Genomic DNA, 19498 nt, shown 5'->3' with positions numbered 1-19498 from the left:
GGGAACAGCTACCCACTCCAGTATTCTGGCCTGGAGAATTCTATGGACAAAGGCCTCTCACAGAGTCAGCCATGACTGAGCAATTTTCACTATCACTGTTTGCAGTGCTTGGGCTTCTCATCACGGCGGCTTCTCTTGTTGCAGAGCACGGGCTTTATGGCGGGCTCCCAGGCTCTTGAGTACAGCCTCAGTCTTTATGGCACATGGGCTTAGTTGTCCTGTGGTATGTGGGATCTTCCCAGACCAGGGATTGAATCTGTGTCCCGTGCATTGGCAGATGGATTCTTGACCACCAGGGAAGTCCCAAAGGAAAATAATTTCTTGAGAAAAGGAGTAGCTGGGCTCAAGCCTCATTTTTCCCACTTAAGCATTAGAGGGGAGGGAAGGGAACTCGGAGCTGAGGGGCATGGCCCTTTCATACCTCTGGGTTCCGTAGAAGCCAGAGCACGTGGGGATTCAGGGTCTCCAGAGGCTATAGATCTCAGCTGGGCTGAGGTGGCTTTCTGGATTGCAGGAGACTGTGTCCAAGGCAAAGCCAGCTGTCAGGATCAGACCTGAGCGATAGGGAGAGAAGCCAGGGGGACGGATTAGAAGGGAACAAGATTCAGAGCTGTATCAGGATGCCACAGATGTTCCCCACAGTGCTCAAACATGATTCTGGGTTTCCCATGGGGCTGAAATACCTGTCCTTCTGCTGCTCCCCCTTACTCCGAAGCTGGTCTGCACAGAAGTATGGCTCCAGCCTCAGACATGGCCCCAGGGGACTGGTTATCACTCCTCCCTAGAGGTGGCAGTGGGTGGTGCTTGAGTCTCAGGAAGGGCGCACCTTGTCCGTGCAGCTCCCCGGCCTTTGTGGTTGGTCAGGGTTGAGATAGTCTCACTTCTCCTTTCCTCCCTGGTCTCCTTCCTGGCTCTCAGCTCTGATGTAGCCGCTTGTTTCTCCTGCATCCTCATTGCAGAAGAACGTGCCTCAGGCAGCCATTTTCTCAGTGTCTTGATGAGGAAAATGAGTTAATGATGGTTTTCTTAGCACTGTACCAGCGTGGAGATCGAGGGGGATGGAGTAGAGTGCTTCCTCCTGAAACTGATACACAGTTCTAAATAAAGGGTAGCTATTTTATTGCTCATTGTGATGTCTGGTTAGGATACCCTCTCTGCTCCAGGAGGCTGGTGGGCTAGTAATAGCCTCTATCTACTTTCAGTGCTTGGCAACTCAGTGGGAACTGGGACCTTGCTATTGCCAGCAGTAGTCTTGTTCTCCATCTCTGATTCCCAGCTCAGCTCCCTCTCAGCAAATCACCTGTCCTCTCTCACTGTATCATTTTTAGCACAAGTTTTCTTAACACTCCTAAACTTCCATTTCTTTTGCATGCAAATCGGGGATAATAGAAGTACACACAGATTTTGATTTGGGAACTACATAGGACAATGCAAAGTGTATACTCCTATGTCTGGGATATTAACATTAACACTGAGTGCTTACAATTGGACCAAACATCATTTTATGTGCTTTTGCAGGGTTAATCCATACAATTAAACCTGGATGAAAAGCCTTAATTAAGGTGTAGTAGGTACTGTTATTCTCACAGGTGGCGCTAGTGGTAAAGAACTGGCTTTAAGAGACGCAGATTTGATCTCTGGGCTGGGAAAATCTCCTGGAGGAGGGCATGGCAACCCACTCCAGTATTCTTGCCTGGAGAATCCCACGGACAGAGGAGCCTGGCGGGCTATACAGTCCATGGGATTGCAAAGAGTCTGACACGACTGAAGCGACTGAGCACACATGCACTGTTACTCTCAGGTCATTGAGTGTGATGGTCATTATGTTCAAGGAGTTGCCTTCATTTTTGTAGTCTATATCACTATAAAATCAGACTGCTTCCTCCCTGGTCTCTGAAAAGTGCTATTGTTGAAAAGTACAAGCAGTATCCCACCTGACCAACATCTCTACCTTGGAAGAAAGGCCCTAGTTCGTGCGTGGTTTGCACATTTTTGGTAACAAAAATGAAGTCTCTCCCTGGTCACCAGTCTATCACCAGAGCCATCTCTTCTCTACAGGTTGCAGCTTTGCCTTCATTCTGGAACATGCACTGAAAGTAGTGCTAGGCCAAGGGCTCTCATTGTCCCTGGGGGGCACTCTGGTTGTGCAGTGATTTGGGGCATAAGGCCCAGGAGTGTCCAATGTCAGTGTGGGAGACAGTGTCTCACCTTGAAGAGCTGACCCTTATACCTAAGATCTTAGACCCTTATACCTATAAATGAGCTGAGCCAAGAACCTAACCTGGTTTTACATCTAGGCAGAAACTATTTGCTGTATTGTTTTATTATACACTGACTTTTCCAGGAATGCAACTCTTATGTAAAATGAAGGAAGACTGTCCTTTTTTTCATTTGGAAGTTTACCAAGAGTTATTTGCCATTTTGGAAAATCACTGACAGCAAAGCTGCTCTGGTATTTAAGTCACCAGTACCATATCCCTGTATTGGCCTGTGTTTTATCTGTTGTGACCACAAGGATTCGACATGTATAAACAAATATGTGGTGGTGTCAAGGTAGCCAGTATGTTTTCAAATATAGTTTATCCATTAGAATATACTCTTATTATAAATTTCTCTCCCGTTATTTTTATATTACAGAGCATTACAGTTTATTTGTTTAAAATTTTATTATGATTTATTTTTGGCCATACTGGGTCTTCATTGCTGTGCATGGGCTTTCTCCAGTTGCGGCAAGCAGGGGTTACTCTTTATAGCGGTGTGTGGGCTTTTCATTGTGGTGGCTTCTCTTGTTGCGTAGCTTGGGCTCTAGGGCATGCAAGTTTCAATAGTTGTGGCTCCCAGACTCCAGAGCTCAACAGTTAAGATGCATGGGCTTAGTTGTTCTTCGTCATGTGGGATCTTCCAGGACCAGGGATTGAACCCAAGTCCCCTGCTTGGCAGGCAGATTCTTAACCTTCAGACCACCAGGGAGGTCCTCCAGTTTGTTTGTTTTTAATGATACGTATAGGTAGGTTATTCTGTCAGCAAGGTTTACTTCAGGGTGGTAGAGATGGTTGTACAGGACTTCGCTGGTGGTCCAGTGGTTAAGAAACCACCTGCCAATGCAAGGGACATGGGTTTGACCCCTGTCCAGGAAGATGCCACAGGCCATGGGGCAGCTAAGCCCATGTACCACAACAACTGAAGCCCACTTGTTCTAAACCCTGTGCTGAACAAGAGAAGCCAAGGAAGTGAGACACCTGAGCACCTCAATGACGAGGAGCCCTGGTCGCTGCAACTAGAGAAAGAGAAAGCCCATGTGTAGCAATAAAGATGGTCTTAAGAGTATTTGCTCCATTCTAGGGTGTTAAGGCTAATGAAATAGAAAACCACCAAACCAAGGAATGTATAAGTCCTTGTTCCAGAGGCACTTGCCCTCGGTGACCTTGGCAACCACTGAGGAAAATACAATGGAATAAGTCCCTTTCATGTCCAAACTCCAGAGCGTAGCATGGGGCCCATTAGGTAGTAAGAATGCTGTTTGCTATTACTTGTCACTAGCAACTTCTCTTAACAGAGTCTGTGTTCTCTGGAAGCACAGAGAAGAGAGCAATTAGCTTGAGAGGAACTGGGGAAGCCTTCTCACAGAGACATGAGCACAGGGTATTTCTTCCAGGTCTGGAAAACAACAGCTAGTTCTTCTCCAGAAGTGCTTGGAGGCAGCCCTGCCCTGCTGGGTGAGGGGTCAGGATGCTTTGGGCAAGCAGTTGAGGAGGCTGGGGAGGTGGGGTCAATCAGGGAAGAGAAAGTGACTGGTGCCAAGAAAGAGATGACAGACTCATGCAGATTCCCGGCTGGAGCAAGTAAAAATCTGCCTTTCTGAGACTTCCCTGGTGGACCAGTGGTTAAGACTCTGCTCTCAATGCAGGGGGCACAGATTCAATCCTTGGTTGAGGGATTAAGATCCTGCATGCACAGCCAAAATAAAGTCTCCAGTCACTGGAGAAAAACAAAACAAGTATACCCGCCCCCCCCCTTTTTAAGTTTTTGGCTGTTCTGGGTCTTCATTAGTGTGGGGGCTTTTCTCTAGTTACAGAGAGCAAGGGCTTCTCATTGTGGTGGCTTCTCTTGTTGCAGAGCGTGGGCTGTCTGCTCAGGCCTCAGTAGTTAACAGTGCCTGGGCTCAGTAGTTGCCTCTCCCTGGCTCTAGAGCACAGGTTTAATAGTTGTGGCACATGGGTTTTGTTGCTCCACAGCATGTGGGATCTTCCCAGACCAGGGATCGAACCTGTGTCTCCTGTATTGGCAGGTGGATTCTTTACCACTGAGCTACCAGGGAAGCCACCAATTATATTCTTTGAAAAAAAGAGAACTGCCTTTCCCTGGCCCACCTGGAGTGATTTTCTCTGGACTGTCTGGATGCTGTTTTTTTCTTATGTGGCATCCACCAGAAGGGTCGAGGGCCACGTCATTAGTGTCATTGACTCTGGGCCCACCCAACACACTGCAGCCAGAGTCCCCTTACCGACCGCCCTTATCTATACAGGTCCCAGGAAGAAGAGGGTCCTGACTCCTAAGCTCTGGTTTCAGCTGATCTGGCCTTAGCTTGCCTCACCTGTACTACGTACACATCTTTATCCCTGTCCACATTCTTGTTGATGTTTGGTTTAAGCCACAAGTGGATCCCAAAAGGCAACAGATCAGAAGGAAGGAAAACAACAATATAGCCTTTGTGGGAAAAGGAACTCAAAGAAAAATCTGCCTTTGCCCATTTGTTCTCTAATAGACTATTATAGTCCTACACCTACCCCCTCTTTTTTGTTCATTCAACAACTATTCATTTTGATCTTTCATTATGCCAGGCCCAGTGCCAGCTGCCAGGGATAGAGTGAAACCCAAAATGACTCCTCCCTCACAGATAGCAATCCCCCTCACAGTCTCAAAGGATATTAAACAGATACGCTAATAATGTACAATGATGATCAATCTTAATGAGGTAGACTTAGGTTATTGTGAGAGAGACAATATGGATACTCAACTCTAATTGGAGAGGAAGTCAGAGAAGGCCTTTCTAAGAAAGGTATTTTAACTGAGACCTGTTTAATGAGTAGCCAGACTGAAGCATGGTAAGGAAAAGTGTTGTAGTAGGTGGGACAGAATAGACAAAGCTCAGGAGGTAGGAACCTCCTCACCTTGGCCTGTTGAGAGGATGGGGATGGGCTACAGAATATGGTAACCAAGGTGATGTTGGGAAGGGAGGCAGAGACCAGACCCTTCTAAGCTATGACATGAAATTGAGAGGTTTGGGTTTTTTCCCAAGTATAGCGAAAAGTAATGGAAGTAACTGACATAACTCCCTTTAATTTTTAAAATGATGCTTAGCTATTCACTGAAGGTGACTTGTAGGGGCAAAAGTGGAAGCAGGAAGCCTGTAGGGAGATGACTGCAGAATCCAGATGGCAATAGAAAGGGGGAGAAGCAGCCCAATTTGATGCTATAGGGTGGAGACAGAATCGACAGGTCAACAGGATTGATTAGATGAAGAAGAAAAGAGTGACTCAGGTTATTTGTTTGAGTGACCGGGTGAATGAGTAGCAGGTGTGAGCGGTTCTGTGTTTAGAATCTGAGACATCGCAGTGGTTATGTCAAGATGATGATTGTTGTAAGTCTGGAGTTCAGAAGATAAGTCTGAGCTGAAGATGTAAACACATTTGACAGTTAGAGGGATATACAGACAGTATTTAAATCACACTCAATATACTGATGTAGAAAGATATCCACAATGCATTTGTAGGGTGAAAAAAACAGTAGCAGAACAATATGTTCAATATGATTCCAAATGTGACAGAAGCTATGTTTATATAGATACACATATGTTGTTGAAGCAGAAAGTGCCTTGAAGAAAATAGATATCGAACAGTAGTAGTCATCTTTGGGGACTAGCAAAGAGATGGAGGCCAATCTTTTTTATTTATAACCTCAGTACAGTTTTTTTTTTTTTTTTAATAAGAAATTACTTTTTAGAACTTTAAAATAAACTTATCCACTAGGCTGTTTTGTAGTTTGATACTATTGTTAGGGAACCATTGACTGAAACTGCCCTCCTTGACCAGGCACAATAATGACCATTTGCTTAAGTTATCTCACAACAGGAGGTCCTAGTAAGGAACATGGTGCTGCCACCAAAAACTGGGAGAGTTTGGGAGGGGCCAAAAGGAGAAAGGAGATGCCACAATACTGTCCTACCAACCTCCCACAATCCTTCACACTGGAATTCATGTTGGCTGAGAGATTCGTGGGCCACTAGAAAGGACCCTGAGATCAAATATGGGTCAAGCAAGATGACTGGCCAGAGACAACCTGGAAATGAATTCTATGACCATAAGTGCTAGTGGTAAAAAACCCACCTGCCAATGCAGGAGACTTAAGAGACATGGGTTCAATCCCTGGATCAGGAAGATCCCCTGGAGGAGGGCATAGCAACCCACTCCAGTATTCTTTCCTGGAGAATCCCATGGACGGAGGAACCTGGCAGGCTATAGTCCATAGGGTAGCAAAGAGTCGGACACAACGGAAGCAACTTAGCACTAGCACCATAAAACCTGGAACTGTGAGCCAGGTGGCAGAGGAGTTCTGTGTTCCCTTACCTCCTGCTCTCTGCCCAGCTGCCCTTCCCAATAAAGTCTCTTGCTTTGTCAGTACATGTATTCCCTTGGACAGTTCATTTCTGAGTGTTAGAAAAGAGCCCACTCTCAGGCCCTGGAATAGGTCCCTCTTTCTGCAACATAATTAGGAGGCTGTTAGCTGCATGTTTCTGAGGCTCTTCCCAGCACAGATTACTACCCCATGGGCATGTCAACACAAGGGTTCCTGGAGTTTTGATTATTTTAATTTGACAAACGTGCATTGAAGACCCCTTTCTGCTAGTTCTGCCAAGTCAGGCATGACCAAAACACAGTCCCTACACTTGATCTTTCAACTGTTAGATTTTCAACTGACTAATGAACAAAATGACAACAAGATGAGCAAAGGATCTTGGAACTGAAAAATTAATTCTGCAGGATCCACTCTGGTAGGCTTGACAAAAGGGGTGACATTTCATTCATTCAATCATGAATTGATCCATGAGTTTATGAATAGATTGAGGTATTACTATGTTCCAGACAAAATCACCAGCCTTTTGGAAATTTCATTCTAGTTCATATTTCACAGCAGTTTCATATTTCTATTATATATAATAGAATTAGGCAGAGCTGGAAAGAAGTAAATTCTAGGCTGAGGAACCAAGGGCTGGAGATGCTAAAGTGCAAAGAAGCTGTGGAACTGTAGGAATATTGCCTGGAGAAGGGGAGGGGCGTGTGGGGTATAAGACTGAAAAGGAGGTTAGGAAATTTAGTGTAAAATTCTTGCTGCAAAACTTAGATACTTCTTGAAGGCAATTTAGACATTAAATTAATCAGGAAAGTCATTTTAGAGACTACCTTCAGACCACAGTCTGGAGGATAAATGGAGGTAAAGTACACCAGACACTTGGAAACCAGTCAGAAAGATTTTACATGAATCAAAACAAGAAAGGAAGGGAATTGAAATAAAGTGTACTCTGTGAGTGTAAAAGGTGGAGAACAGATTTTGAACATCTCAGAAATCCAATAAGACAACTTGTGCAGGGTAGATGTGGGGACTAAAGGAGTGTCACAGACAACTCACTCCAAAACTCCAAGCTTTATCTTGTTGGTATTATTTTCTGGGGGGATGAAAACAGGGAATGATCTGAGGAGAAAGATGGTGAGTTCCATTTCACACAATCTAGTTCAAATGGCAGCCCAATAAATAGTGGAGGACTTTAGAGAAACAGTTTCAAAAGCCAAACTGCAGAGGGCTGAGAAGTTAGAATTTGAAGCAGACAGTGTAGACTACCTAATGCAGTTTTGGAACAAATGACAGAGACAGATGAGATAGCTGGGTTGATGGTTGGGGTGTGACAGAATGAGAGAGCTTGGTAAGTCAAGTGAAGTAATAGGTTGCCATGAGAGTGTGGTGAAAATATTTCTGGGTTCCAGTGGGTAAAGCAAAGCCAAGAGGACCTAAGAGCTAGATCAGTGATTCTTTTTTTTTTTTAACAACTAGGTTTTTATTGTTTATTATTATTTATTTATTTTTGGTTGTGTTGGAGCTTCCTTGCTGCATGCAGACTCTCTAGTTGAGGTGAGCGGGGGCTACTCCCCAGTTGTGGTGCATGGGCTTCTCATTGCAGTGGCGTCTTTTGTTGCAAGCACCGGCTCTTGGCACGTGGGCTCAGTACTTGCGGCACACCGGCTTAGTTGCTTCAAGGCATATGGAATCTTTCCAGACCAGGGATCGAACCCATGGTCCCTGCAGTGGCAGGCACATTCCTACCCACTGTACCATCAGGGAAGTCCTAGACCAGCAATTCTTGACTAGTCATTAGAATCACCTGAAGGGCTCATTAAACCACAGATTGCTGGGGCCTACTCCAGAGTTTCCAATTCAGTAGATCTGGGGTGGGGCCCAAGCGTTTGTATTTCTAACAAGCTCCCAGATGCTGATGCTGCTGACCTGGAGGCCACACTTTAAAAATTTTTAAACCTTTAAAGGAGCAAAGTATTTAGCAGCTGGCAAATGATGAATAATTTTCTCAGTGAATGGATAAGGGTGCTTATCCATTATCCCTGCAGTTAAAGACTAGCTGGAAGGTAGGGCCACAAGGGAGGGTAGAAGATAGTGGTCAGAGAAGAACTTCAGAGTTTGAAGTCAGAGAAGGTGCAGTTTTTGGTGAAAAAAGTCCAGGATCACCCCTGCCAGGGGAGTGAGGAGAGGTCAAGGAATTGAGAACTGCAAGGGTCATTAAAATGGATCACATCTAGTGAAGGCCTGAGTCTAAGCGGAAGCTCCAACAGGAAGTCAAGCTCTGAAGGGGAGTCTGCCTAATTTCTGGGTCTGAATTATGTAGAGTTGACTGTATATACCCACAGACATTGTAACCCATGCAGGTTAATGCACCAGTACAGGTAACACATGATCAGGGAAGCTGGGGACCCTGTGACAGCTCTGTTTGCCAAGTCCTACAAATAGAGTCTGGGCCAGGTCCCAGCTTTTTTGGAGGTAGCTCTAGTGTGTAGATCACAACAGTCTGGGGATTTCAGCCCTATGAGTTCTTAAGGCAGATAGACAGACAAGGAAGGCTGTTGACTCTAGAAGTGACTTGTAAAGAATAAAGTTCCACTAGTTTAGCATGTTTACAGATTAAAGATGTCAGCAATGATTCTGAACCCTTTATAGCTTCCCCTTTACAGCTTTACAGGGGCAGCGTTCAGATCGCCCCTGTGGGGGCATGGGTGTGAGTGAGTAGGTCTTAGATTAGGCCTTCCGCCTTGTGCTTCCAAGAGGTCACTGGTGGCTCAGACGGTAAAGAATCTGCTGGCAATGAGGAAGACTGGGGTTCGACCCCTGGGTCAGGAAGATACCCTGGAGCAGGGAATGGTAACACACTCCAGTATTCTTCCCTGGGAAATCCCATGGACAGAGGAACCTGGTGGGCTACAGTCCTTGGGAACACAAGAGTCGGACACGACTGAAGCGACTTCAGCATGCACGCACATACAGAGTTATTGTGATCACAGAGTACGTGTAAAGTTCTGGACACACACTGAGCACCCTATAAACACGAGTTACGATTTGTTACATTGCACGGGTCCTTGTCAGTGTTCCCGATACGTGTGTGGTCTCCCTTAACTATTGCGGGAGCTCTTTCCCTTCACCTTTCCCAGCCAGACAGCATTTGGCGCTGTTGGTGACTGGTTGGGCTTGCGCACAGGGAAGAGCCGGGAGAAAAGCGTGCGCAGCAGCGAAAGACTTGCAGTGGCGCCTACCAGCCGCTGGGGGCGCGGGGCCCCGGAGTTCTTCCGCCCCCAGAGGTCAGAGGTCACGGGGCCGCGTAGGAGAAGCTTTGCGTCGCGGCTTCCCAGTCCTGGCCAGATGGCGCCCGCGCAGCGTTGTCCTCTTTGCCGCCAGACTTTCTTCTGCGGTCGCGGGCACGTCTACAGTCGCAAGCACCAGCGGCAGCTAAAGGTGGCTTTGGAGCGACTCCTGCCGCAGGTACGGACGGGAGGCTGGAGGGGACCGTGGACGGCCTGGGGCGGGGCTGCGGGAGGGGCTGTGAAGGCCCGAGGGGGTGGGATCTGGGGATCCCGCCGGGGTCCTACTTAGCCTGTCCGCCTTGGCATCCTCTCCGCCACAGGTGGAGGCCGCCCGCAAGGCCGTTCGCGCCGCCCAGGTGGAGCGTTACGTGCCCGAGCACGAGCGATGGTGCTGGTGCCTGTGCTGCGGCTGTGAGGTGCGGAAACACCTGAGCCACGGAAACCTGACCGTGCTGCACGGGGGGCTGCTGGAGCATCTGGCCAGGTGAGCGCCGGGCCCGGAACCCCTCACAGCGGTAGTGTATTAATAGGTTTATATTAATCTATAAATTAATGGAGGGAGGGTTTAGGGTGGGTGAGAGGAAGAACGTTTTTGTGATTTGATAAGATTGGATGATTCAGTCATCTTGTAGGCATGGCCAACCTTGAGGGTTAGGCCTAGTGGTCTCAGTGCTGGGGATGGCCATGATTGGACAACTGGCTCCATCAAGGTTCCTTCCCATCACTTCCTCTCAGATTGTCACATTTTTATTGGAAGGGGGAAACTGGAGATCTTGAGGAAACTACTGTCAGTATTCTCTCAGCCTTGCCCGGAGACCCAGGTGTCAGTTTGCATTATGTAGTCTATCACTGAGATTACTTGTCCTTTCCATTCTCAGTCCAGAGCACAAGAAAGCAACCAACAAATTCTGGTGGGAAAACAAGGCTGAGTTCCAGATGAAAGAGAAGTTTTTGATCTCCCCCCAGGACTTTGCTCGGTGAGTCATTCCTCCACATGATGAGGTAGCAGAGTGTGGATTCTTTGCATCTGTGTCAGGAGCTTCCTGTACTAATTGTAAAGTTTAGTAAGGACTTCATCAGTGACCATGGTCTTTGTAGCACTCATTATTCTAGGCACCATGTTGAACACAAATGAGAAATGACAGAGTCCTTGAAAGGTTTATAATTTAGTTGGTGGGGGAGGATGGTGGGATTTACAATATATTTAGCAAATAGAGAAGCGTATAATAAAAGCTGACCATAGTCAACTACTTTAATATGTAACAGAGAGACTACTAAGTTTCTTTAGAAATAGAAGATGCTTTTTACAGAGTGCAAAAAACTGATGCTTACCCAGTGCCCACTTTACAATAGATTTAACTGGCCTTGGAGGGCCCCAACTACCTGGAGTGCAGGAAGCTTGGCAGCACAGAGGGGCTGAGTTGTGACTGCCTCAGAAAGAGGACTCAGGCAGCCTCACATCACCCGTTTTATTGGGACTGTATTGAGATTATGGAGAGTGGAACCCAAGGGGATCCCAAAGTTAAAAAAATACATAGTGTTTATTATTATTCCTTTCTACTCAGTGTGGAGAATAATGAGGAATTAAGAAGTACTTAAACCCCATCACCTTGTCTTCCAGTCTGTTGTTTGGGCCGGGAGGAAATAAGAAAGTGGCCAGGAACGTCCCTGGTGGTTCAGAGGTTAAGACTGCATTCCAGTGCAGGGGGTTCAGGTTCTTGGGAGCAGAGATCTCACATGCTTTGTGGCCAAAACAGAAACAATATTGTAACAAATTAAAGACTTTTAAAAAAGTGGTCCACATCAAAAATTAAAAAAAAAAAAAAGATACTGAGGCCACTTACTTGTCATAGCCTGACCCAGCTCTATATAATTTTTGGTGGATGAATAAAGGGTAGTTAGCAGAAAGGTTATAACTGAGAATTATATGGATGGACTCTCTGAACTTTTTATTTAAATATAGTTTTGATTTTTGAACTTTATAAATTTCAAGCTCACACAAGACTAGGTCAGGCCAGGCTTGACTGATTTGACCCGTAAAGATACAAATGAGCCACTTTTAGATTCAGGCAGCTTATTACTTACATAGGCAGTGAAAAGAGTAAGCCCAAAGTGCCAGCTTCCCAAGTTGTCCCACACACCAGAAAGGACCACAGTGATACAAATAGGGCTGGGTGACTGTAGCATGAACTGTGGGATACTGTTGTTGGGGAGCCGAGACTAGACTGCAGCTACAGGCTTTATATCTGCAGCTCTGAGAGCAGAAAGCCCCATACCCCATCAGAACTGGGAGTTAATGAAAAACTGTTTCGTAACGGCCTCCTCTGAGAGATAAGGAGACCAGTGGGAGATGGCCTCCTAGCACTTCCTTTCAGACCTCCTGTCCTCTTGTGTTCCTGGAGGATCATTCAGACCTTTTGTCAAGACTTTGATTAAGTTGCAGTTCAAGGCTTTGCCTGTAAGGTCTGCCAGGGCACCATGGTAGAGCCATTCCCCTATATAAATGTTTTACATATTAAAATTAGGCAAAGACAAGTTATCATATAACTCAAATTGGTAACAATGACAAAAGAATAAGAATTAAAGTAACATCTTTAAAAAAAATTTTTTATGGGGGGGCGGCTGCTCTGGGTTTTGGTTGCAGCGTGAGCACTTTCTCTAGTTGTGGAGGGGGGGCTACTCTCTAGTTGCAGCCTGCAGGCTCCACAGTGCTGGTTCAGTAGTTGCAGGGCACGAGCTTAGCTGGCTCGCATCATATGGGATCTTCCAGGACCAGGGATTGAACTGGTATCACCTGCATTACAAGGTGGGTTCTTAACCACTGGACCACCAGGGAGGCCCAGAATTCAAGCAACATTTGAAAACAAAAATCTGTACACCCTTAGAAGGATATTTTCCAAGGATTAAAGAACTGCAAAGAAATCTTGAGCTTTACTTAGTAGTCTTGTTGACAGTAGTACTGATACTATGCAGATATCTTTGTGTGTATTGTAGGATAAAAACTATTGCAAATATATTGTCCCAAATATGGGACAATTTGGACATCAGAAAAGGGTAACTGATTTTTCTTTTTTAAAGTATGGTAATGGTTTCATAGACTGTTCCTTTTCCCAGGAAATGCATGCTGAAAAATTTAGAATTAAGTCTCATGTTCTTGAGAGAAAGGAAATGTGTTTGTAAGAGAACTGGAGCCAGTATGGCAGAATGTTAACAGTGGATCTGGGTGAGAGGTACATGGGTGATCATTGTACTACTGAGATTTGGTTTCTGGAGGTCTGACACTATTCAGAATCTAGAGAAAAATGATCTACTGAGGATCTTTTCACAACTAGCAGGGATTGGGATTCTGGGGTGACTTGTCCCTTTCCTTTTTATTTATTTATTTATTTTTTTTTTTTTCCCTTTCCTTTTTAGATTCAAGAAATCCATGGTGAAAAGTCTGGATTCCTATGAGGAAAAAGAGGATGAAGTGATTAAAGAGGTGAGTTAAAGGAACGGCCTCTGAAGGACCCAGCCCCATCTTCTGGTACCTGTCTGAGTCACCCCTCTCCCACAGATGGCAGCTCAGATCCGAGAGGTGGAGCAAAGCCGGCAGGAGATGATTCGGTCTGTCTTAGAGGTTGGTTTCCCTCGGAGGAGCCAGAGCAGTATCCAAATCCACTGATTTCCTGGTTCTCCCAGGTCCAGCATTTCACCTACCAGCTCTTCTGATGAAAAATTTATGGACTCCATCTGCTTGTCTTGAATTCCTGTCCCTGCCCACCAGGGGGCAGGCCTTATCAGTGGAGAAAATGTGGGCAGGGCTGGGAGGGAGGGAAGTTGCCAGATGGGGCAGTATCCTCAATTTGTCAATTTGTTTACTTCTGGAGGTGGGGAGCATGGCTTAGGCACATTCTTAAGCATTCTAGACACATTTATTTTTCCTGAATCAAACTCAGCCTCAGACAGTGCCAGACCCAGAAGAGGGCTCTTCAGCACCTGGAAGCCGGAAAGGGACTAACAGGTAAAAGACTGTTAGGAAACCTCTTATTGGACGTTCTGACATCTCAGAACACTCTGTAACTTTGATTGAGATATGGAAACAAATCTTTCTTGCTGTCCTCATGGCTCAAGGACCTAGTCTGCCAGCCTGGCTCCTGTTTTGTCTTTTCCAGCCAAGTAGCCTCCACCTCACAGCAGCCCTCATACTTGAACCTGCCACCAGCCCCAGAGCTTGACTGGATGGAGACAGGACAACCTCTGACATTCATTGGTCATCAGGTACAATGGATAAGCACGTTGGGAAAGGGCTAATGCCCCCTCAGTTCCCAGGACACCCATCTCCCCTGGCTTTTCTGTATATTCTGGCTGTTCCTGTGTTAGTAGGCTTTTCCCTCTTGCTGCCTTGTTCCATAGTATCATGTTCTCATTCCTCACCCTCCATGGTATCCACACTACCTACATTGTCACATAGGAGCACCAACTCCTAAATCATCCTGTGCAGAATCCAGTTCCAGCTCAACACAGGGACACTTACAGATACCCCACAGGCACCTAACCCCCACCACTCCTCTTTCTAGTAACTATAGATGGATTATCACCTCCTTTTTTTTTCATTTCTCACATTCCCTTAATGAGTATTCCCACCTCCTTTTTTTCCTCTCTCACATTGCTCAGTGAGTATGCCTTATCTCCTGAATTTGGCCTCTATTTCACCTTGGAACAATCTCTACTCCTGCAGTCTTGTCCCAAACACCTCATCACCTGCTATCTGTACATCTTATCCTCCAGCCTCCTGCTATGCTCTTTACTTTTGAACATGTAATTGCCATTTTTTAATTGAAGGATAATTGTTGGTTCCTGCCATACATCGTGAATCAGCCATAACTATGTCCTCTCCCTCTTTAACTTCCCTCCCACTATCTTAAATGATGTCTTCCTTCCCTTCTCTACTTACCCTTACTTTCCCCTTCAGCTCAGATGTCACTTTTTCATGAGAAACTTATGTCATACCATGTAAAAAGCTGTGCATGTAATTTGTGTAATTCATACTTAGTTCTCTTCCCCAGTAATATGTATGCTCTGTGAGGAAAGGGTTTTGTTTACCTACCATGTAGTAGGCACTTTTTGGACATCTCCAGCCTGAGCCCTTGAGTATGGTGGGGACAAGACTTGTCTTTCAGTGATTTACCATGCTCTGTGAGATTTAACATAAACTCAGTGCAGCATTAGCATTGTGGCAGTGGTTCCATCCACCTCCTGTACAATTTCTTCTTCTAGGCTGAGTATCCTTATCATCTCTTGGCTTTCTTTTAATTCTCCCCCCATTTCCCACTACAGGATACACCAGGAATTGGGAATATACACTCAGGTAAGGCCCATGGCAATGTTTCTCAAACTGTAAGAGGTTTTTTTTTTTTGAGTTGTAGGTCTTTCACTGGTAGGAGGGTACCCCGACACCTGTGTCAGATGCATCTAACTCAGAAAAGTAACAGACATAATGTTTACCTGCTTACCAGATGTTTTTTTTTTACCTTTCATATCTAAGATGTTTTAAAATTAGTAAATGTGTTGGGACATGGTAATTTTTTTCCCTTTTTATTGTTCTTAATTTATTTTCTTATCTAATTGGCTACTTATTCACCAGGGATGTTTTACTTGGCAGTGAAATAGTATATGATAATTTTGCCAACATTTGTTATCTTTCTTGATGTCTTTCTCACATCTTTTTTGTATTTTTTTTTAGTATTAGCAGCTTTATTCCCCCCCCCCCAATTACTTTTATTGGTTGGAAGCTAATTACTTTACAATATTGTAGTGGTTTTTGCCATACATTGACATGAATCGGCCATGGATTTACATGTGTTCCCCATCCTAAACCCCCCTCCCACCTCCCTCCCCATCCCTCTGGGTCATCCCAGTGCACCAGCCGCGAGCACTTGTCTCATGCATCCAACCTGGACTGGTGATCTGTTTCACACTTGATAATATACAGGGACATGGTAATTCTTATGTGGGTTTTTGTTCAACCTCTGTGTTTTTAAAAATAATACGCTTAATATTTTTATATTAAAGAAAAACCATAGCATTAGACCTGCCACAGCCACACAGCCTCTTTGTGTTTCGCCTAAGGGTAAAAAATATTTTGCTTGAAAAATGGAACACTGCAAAACTTTAGCATAATAAACATGTTTTTCAAAAAAAGAAAAGCATCTGATGAAGAAACTATCTTCAATATATGAAGACCTCTCAAAACTCAACAGCCTTCCCAGGTGGCACTAGCGGTAAAGAACCTGCGTGCCAATGCAGATTTAAGAAAGATGGGTTTGATCCCTGGGTTGGGAAGGTCCCCTGCAAGGGTCATGGCAGCTCACTCCAGTATTCTTGCCTGGAAAACCCCATGGAGAGCAGCCCAGTGGGCTACAGTCCAGAATCAGACACAACTCAAGCAACTTAAGTGCAGCACAAAACTCAATAAAGGCATATAAAAAGGTGGTCATCAAAATAGCTACAACTATGGACTTATCTGGTGCTTCAGTGGTTAAGGCTCTGCACTCAATGCACGAAGTGTGGGTTTGATACCTGGACAGGGAAAAAGTTGACCATGTCACACAGCAAAAAAAAAAAAAAAAAAGTATGTATGCAGAACTCTTATAAACTGCTGGTGAGAATGCAAAATGGCATAACTACTTTGGAAGAGTTCAGCAGTTTCTTTAAAAGTTGAAAAAATCTAAACATGCCCCAGCAAATGTGAACAATTCAAAGAATACTCAACAAGGAAGGAATGACTGATACATGCAACACACAATCTCAGAATACGCTAAAAGGTAGGCAAGAGTACATATTATATTTCATTTATGCAAAATTATAGAAGAGGCAAACTAATCTATGGCAACAGAACACACATCAGTGGTGGCCTGGACCTTGGAAAGGGGTATAAAGGAGGTGTGCTAAAAAATAATTTAAAGGGGCACAAGGATACACGGCGTGATTTTACTGCAAACATTTCAAATTGTACACCTTCAATGTGTGCAGTTTGTTGTTATGTCATGCCCCCAATAAGCTTAAGACCCTCTAATTCCCATGGTCCAGAAGTCCTGAAGTGTTTTCATTTCTGCTTAAAAGGTCTTCCTTTTCCAGGTGCCACACCTCCCTGGATGGTCCAAGATGAGGACTATAGCTCTGGGAACCAACAAATAGGACCATCCTATGAAGAGTTTCTTAAAGAAAGTAAGTTAATACAGGAATGGTGATGAAGGCTTCCTACTCTTTAAGTCTTCCTACTCAAATAAAACTACTCATTGTAGAGGAAAAACAGAAACTGAAGAAGCTCCCACCAGACAGAGTTGGGGCCAACTTTGACCACAGCTCCAGCACCAGTGCTGGCTGGCTGCCCTCTTTTGGCCGGGTCTGGAATAATGGACGCCGCTGGCAATCCAGGTATGAGCCCAGTGTCAGGACCCCAACCTGCTCCCACCGTGGAGATCTCACTCTTTGTGCTGCTAACCTTTCATTTCTTTTCAGGCATCAATTCAAAACTGAAGCTGCAGCAAGAAACAAACAGCAGTCACATAAAGGAAAAAAGCTAATGGCTTCCTGATGTATTTTCGACCACTATAAGGCTCGAAGCCAAGACAACAAATCTGTTACATGCTATTATCCTGTAACTGCCTTTCTTAGGAAACAGACAAACCCACTTATTTGATTTAATAAAGTTTTATTTTTCAAAATGTACAGCTGGTGGGACCTGTTTTAAAAAAAAAAAAAATCAAATCAGAACTACAGACCCTTGTGAAGGGGATGTGTGCTTCATATAGGAGCCCCAGGTTCACAAATCTACCAGCTCACCTGTTCATGCATCTTCACCAGCAGCTGGGGCATCTCCACCCTTGGTGTTTCTGGTGTAAATCACTTGAGCTCTGTGCTTTGAAACCAGTTTAATAAGTCCTAGAAAGAGAGAATAAAATTTTCACACAATAGTACTATAAAAACTCAACAAACTAAAAATGCTTAATTTAAGCATGAATTTACAAGACATGCCTACATTTCTTGGTGTAATCTAACCTGACTCACCCCTTAAAAAGAAGGGACTCTACCAGCTCTTGGGATGGCTACCCTCACAACACTTTACTGTAACTTGAAAATCACTGTTTCCACTTAGGTACTACAATAGCCTAGATAACATGCTAGAATTGTATTGCTAACCTCCACCTACTGCATTTAAAATGGCTAACATGGTCAGCCCAAACTAAGGTGCAAAAAGCATACAAACCAGTACAACACACCCTCCTCTCACCTTTACTAAGGAGTTCCTGAAGGGCTGCTCTGGCCAGGGAACCACGAATCTTCAGTCTCTCAGAGACAACAGCTGGAGTTATAAGCTTATAGTTGGGAACTTCTTTACAGAGTTTGTCATATGTTGCTTTGTCAAACAAGACTAGGTTATTGAGCTTGTCCCGAACTTTGCCTTTGGACCACTTCTGCTCACCAAAAAAAAAAAAAAAAAAAAAAGGAAGGAAGAAAAAGGGGGGAAAAAAATCAGTGCTCTTCAAAGCACCAGTAATTCCCTTCTCTGGAACAACCTGACTCAAAGAATTGTTACACGGTTGCAGAGTTATACAAGAGTGGGTCTGTCCTTTGGGCTGCAGAAACCTATAAAATTCAGAATCTGCAAACACAGCAAATGAAAGCTCAACTAATCATAGAGCCAAGTTCAAAGTAAAAGAGACCTTGGTTATTGCTGAAGGCATCGGAGACATTACGTTGGGGGGGAAATAAACTATCTTTAAGGCTTTCGGATATTGGCTGAGCCCCACTAGCCCAATTAAAGTAGCTCATTTTTCATTTCCGAGTAGCATATACATCCCCATTCTTTGTATGAGTCAAAACCAAAACAGTGATGTGAGTGTAAACTCTTAATAACCTGACTCTAAACCCCACAACCTTACAAGCCATTTGTTACAGTATAGGGAAATGAGACTAGACGCCCCCAACATCCCTCACCGTTTGAGGGGCTTTACTCCTACCTTCTTTTTGGCCTTGCCCCCAGATTTGTTCACTGGATCTTTGTCTTTCTTGGCCGACTTTCCGGCATCTTTCTTCTTCTTGTCGTCCTTGGGCGGCTGTAGGAGAAAAGCCGGAATGCGGCCACGTCACAAGCCCTTCACGCTCCCGCTACTCCTTCGCCCGCCACCCTGCCCAGACTCCACTACCGGAGCACATGGGGGAAGCTACAGCCCTCCCATCTCCACACGTGGCCCGGCAGTTGTGTGAGCCCTCCGCCGATGCTGCCCCAAACGCGCGCCGGCACCGCCTGCTCCCAGAACCACACCAGTTTCCCCTACACCGAGCTCACCATAGCGAAGGCCGGAGAGCAACTGCGACCACTGCCGCCTCGCTAAGATGTCGGACAAAAAGGAAGTGCGCCCCGCGAGCAAGCCCAGAAACCTCCGGCCGCAGCGATTGCTTCCGGGACAAGGGGCGGAGCCGCGCGAAGGAAGTCCGGAGGCACAGGTTGAGCTCAGGCCCGGAACTGTTACCTCCGCAACGTCACACTCTCGGCGTTATCCCTGACTTTTCGATTTTGCGGCCAGTTCTGAGGC

General features: G+C 45.2%; 2 protein-coding genes across 3 annotated transcripts; one reads left to right on the top strand and one right to left on the bottom strand.

Annotated features, from left to right (window-relative positions):
• Window positions 1–9927: 9927 nt before the first annotated feature.
• Window positions 9928–17630, top strand: CENATAC (centrosomal AT-AC splicing factor). The gene is made up of 11 exons (XM_065945485.1): window positions 9928–10095; window positions 10238–10401; window positions 10796–10894; window positions 13332–13398; window positions 13474–13536; window positions 13856–13920; window positions 14072–14177; window positions 15237–15267; window positions 17037–17126; window positions 17204–17336; window positions 17421–17630. The coding sequence occupies exons 1-11, from the start codon at window positions 9976–9978 to the stop codon at window positions 17494–17496; spliced, it is 1014 nt and encodes a 337-aa protein (XP_065801557.1). The 5' UTR covers window positions 9928–9975; the 3' UTR covers window positions 17497–17630.
• Window positions 17594–19430, bottom strand: RPS25 (ribosomal protein S25). 2 transcript variants are annotated; one of them, XM_065945488.1, is made up of 5 exons: window positions 19252–19430; window positions 18923–19018; window positions 18193–18376; window positions 17745–17843; window positions 17594–17675 (listed from the first exon to the last, which is right to left on the bottom strand). In XM_065945488.1, exons 1-4 carry the CDS (start codon window positions 19252–19254, stop codon window positions 17749–17751), a joined length of 378 nt encoding a protein of 125 aa, XP_065801560.1. In that variant the 5' UTR covers window positions 19255–19430; the 3' UTR covers window positions 17594–17675; window positions 17745–17748. The 2 variants fall into 2 exon arrangements, with proteins under 2 accessions (XP_065801560.1, XP_065801559.1); XM_065945487.1 differs by having other exon boundaries at window positions 17594–17643; window positions 19252–19429.
• Window positions 19431–19498: the final 68 nt, after the last annotated feature.

The sequence above is a fragment of the Muntiacus reevesi genome, chromosome 9 (genome assembly GCF_963930625.1).
Source record: "Muntiacus reevesi chromosome 9, mMunRee1.1, whole genome shotgun sequence".
Taxonomy (NCBI): Eukaryota; Metazoa; Chordata; class Mammalia; order Artiodactyla; family Cervidae; genus Muntiacus; species Muntiacus reevesi.
This window is presented reverse-complemented; position numbering and strand designations above follow the sequence as displayed.

Bases quoted from the DNA above. Each gene is read 5' to 3' on its own strand.
- RPS25 (XM_065945488.1), bottom strand. The intron at 18,377-18,922 runs GTAGGAGTAAAG...TTTGGTGAGCAG, and splicing joins GGGGCAAGGCCAAAAAGAAG to AAGTGGTCCAAAGGCAAAGT. The intron at 17,844-18,192 runs GTGAGAGGAGGG...CTCTCTTTCTAG, and splicing joins TCAGGAACTCCTTAGTAAAG to GACTTATTAAACTGGTTTCA.
- CENATAC (XM_065945485.1), top strand. From the start codon at position 9,976: ATGGCGCCCGCGCAGCGTTGTCCTCTTTGCCGCCAGACTTTCTTCTGC. The intron at 13,921-14,071 runs GTAAAAGACTGT...TGTCTTTTCCAG, and splicing joins AGCCGGAAAGGGACTAACAG to CCAAGTAGCCTCCACCTCAC. The intron at 17,337-17,420 runs GTATGAGCCCAG...ATTTCTTTTCAG, and splicing joins GGACGCCGCTGGCAATCCAG to GCATCAATTCAAAACTGAAG.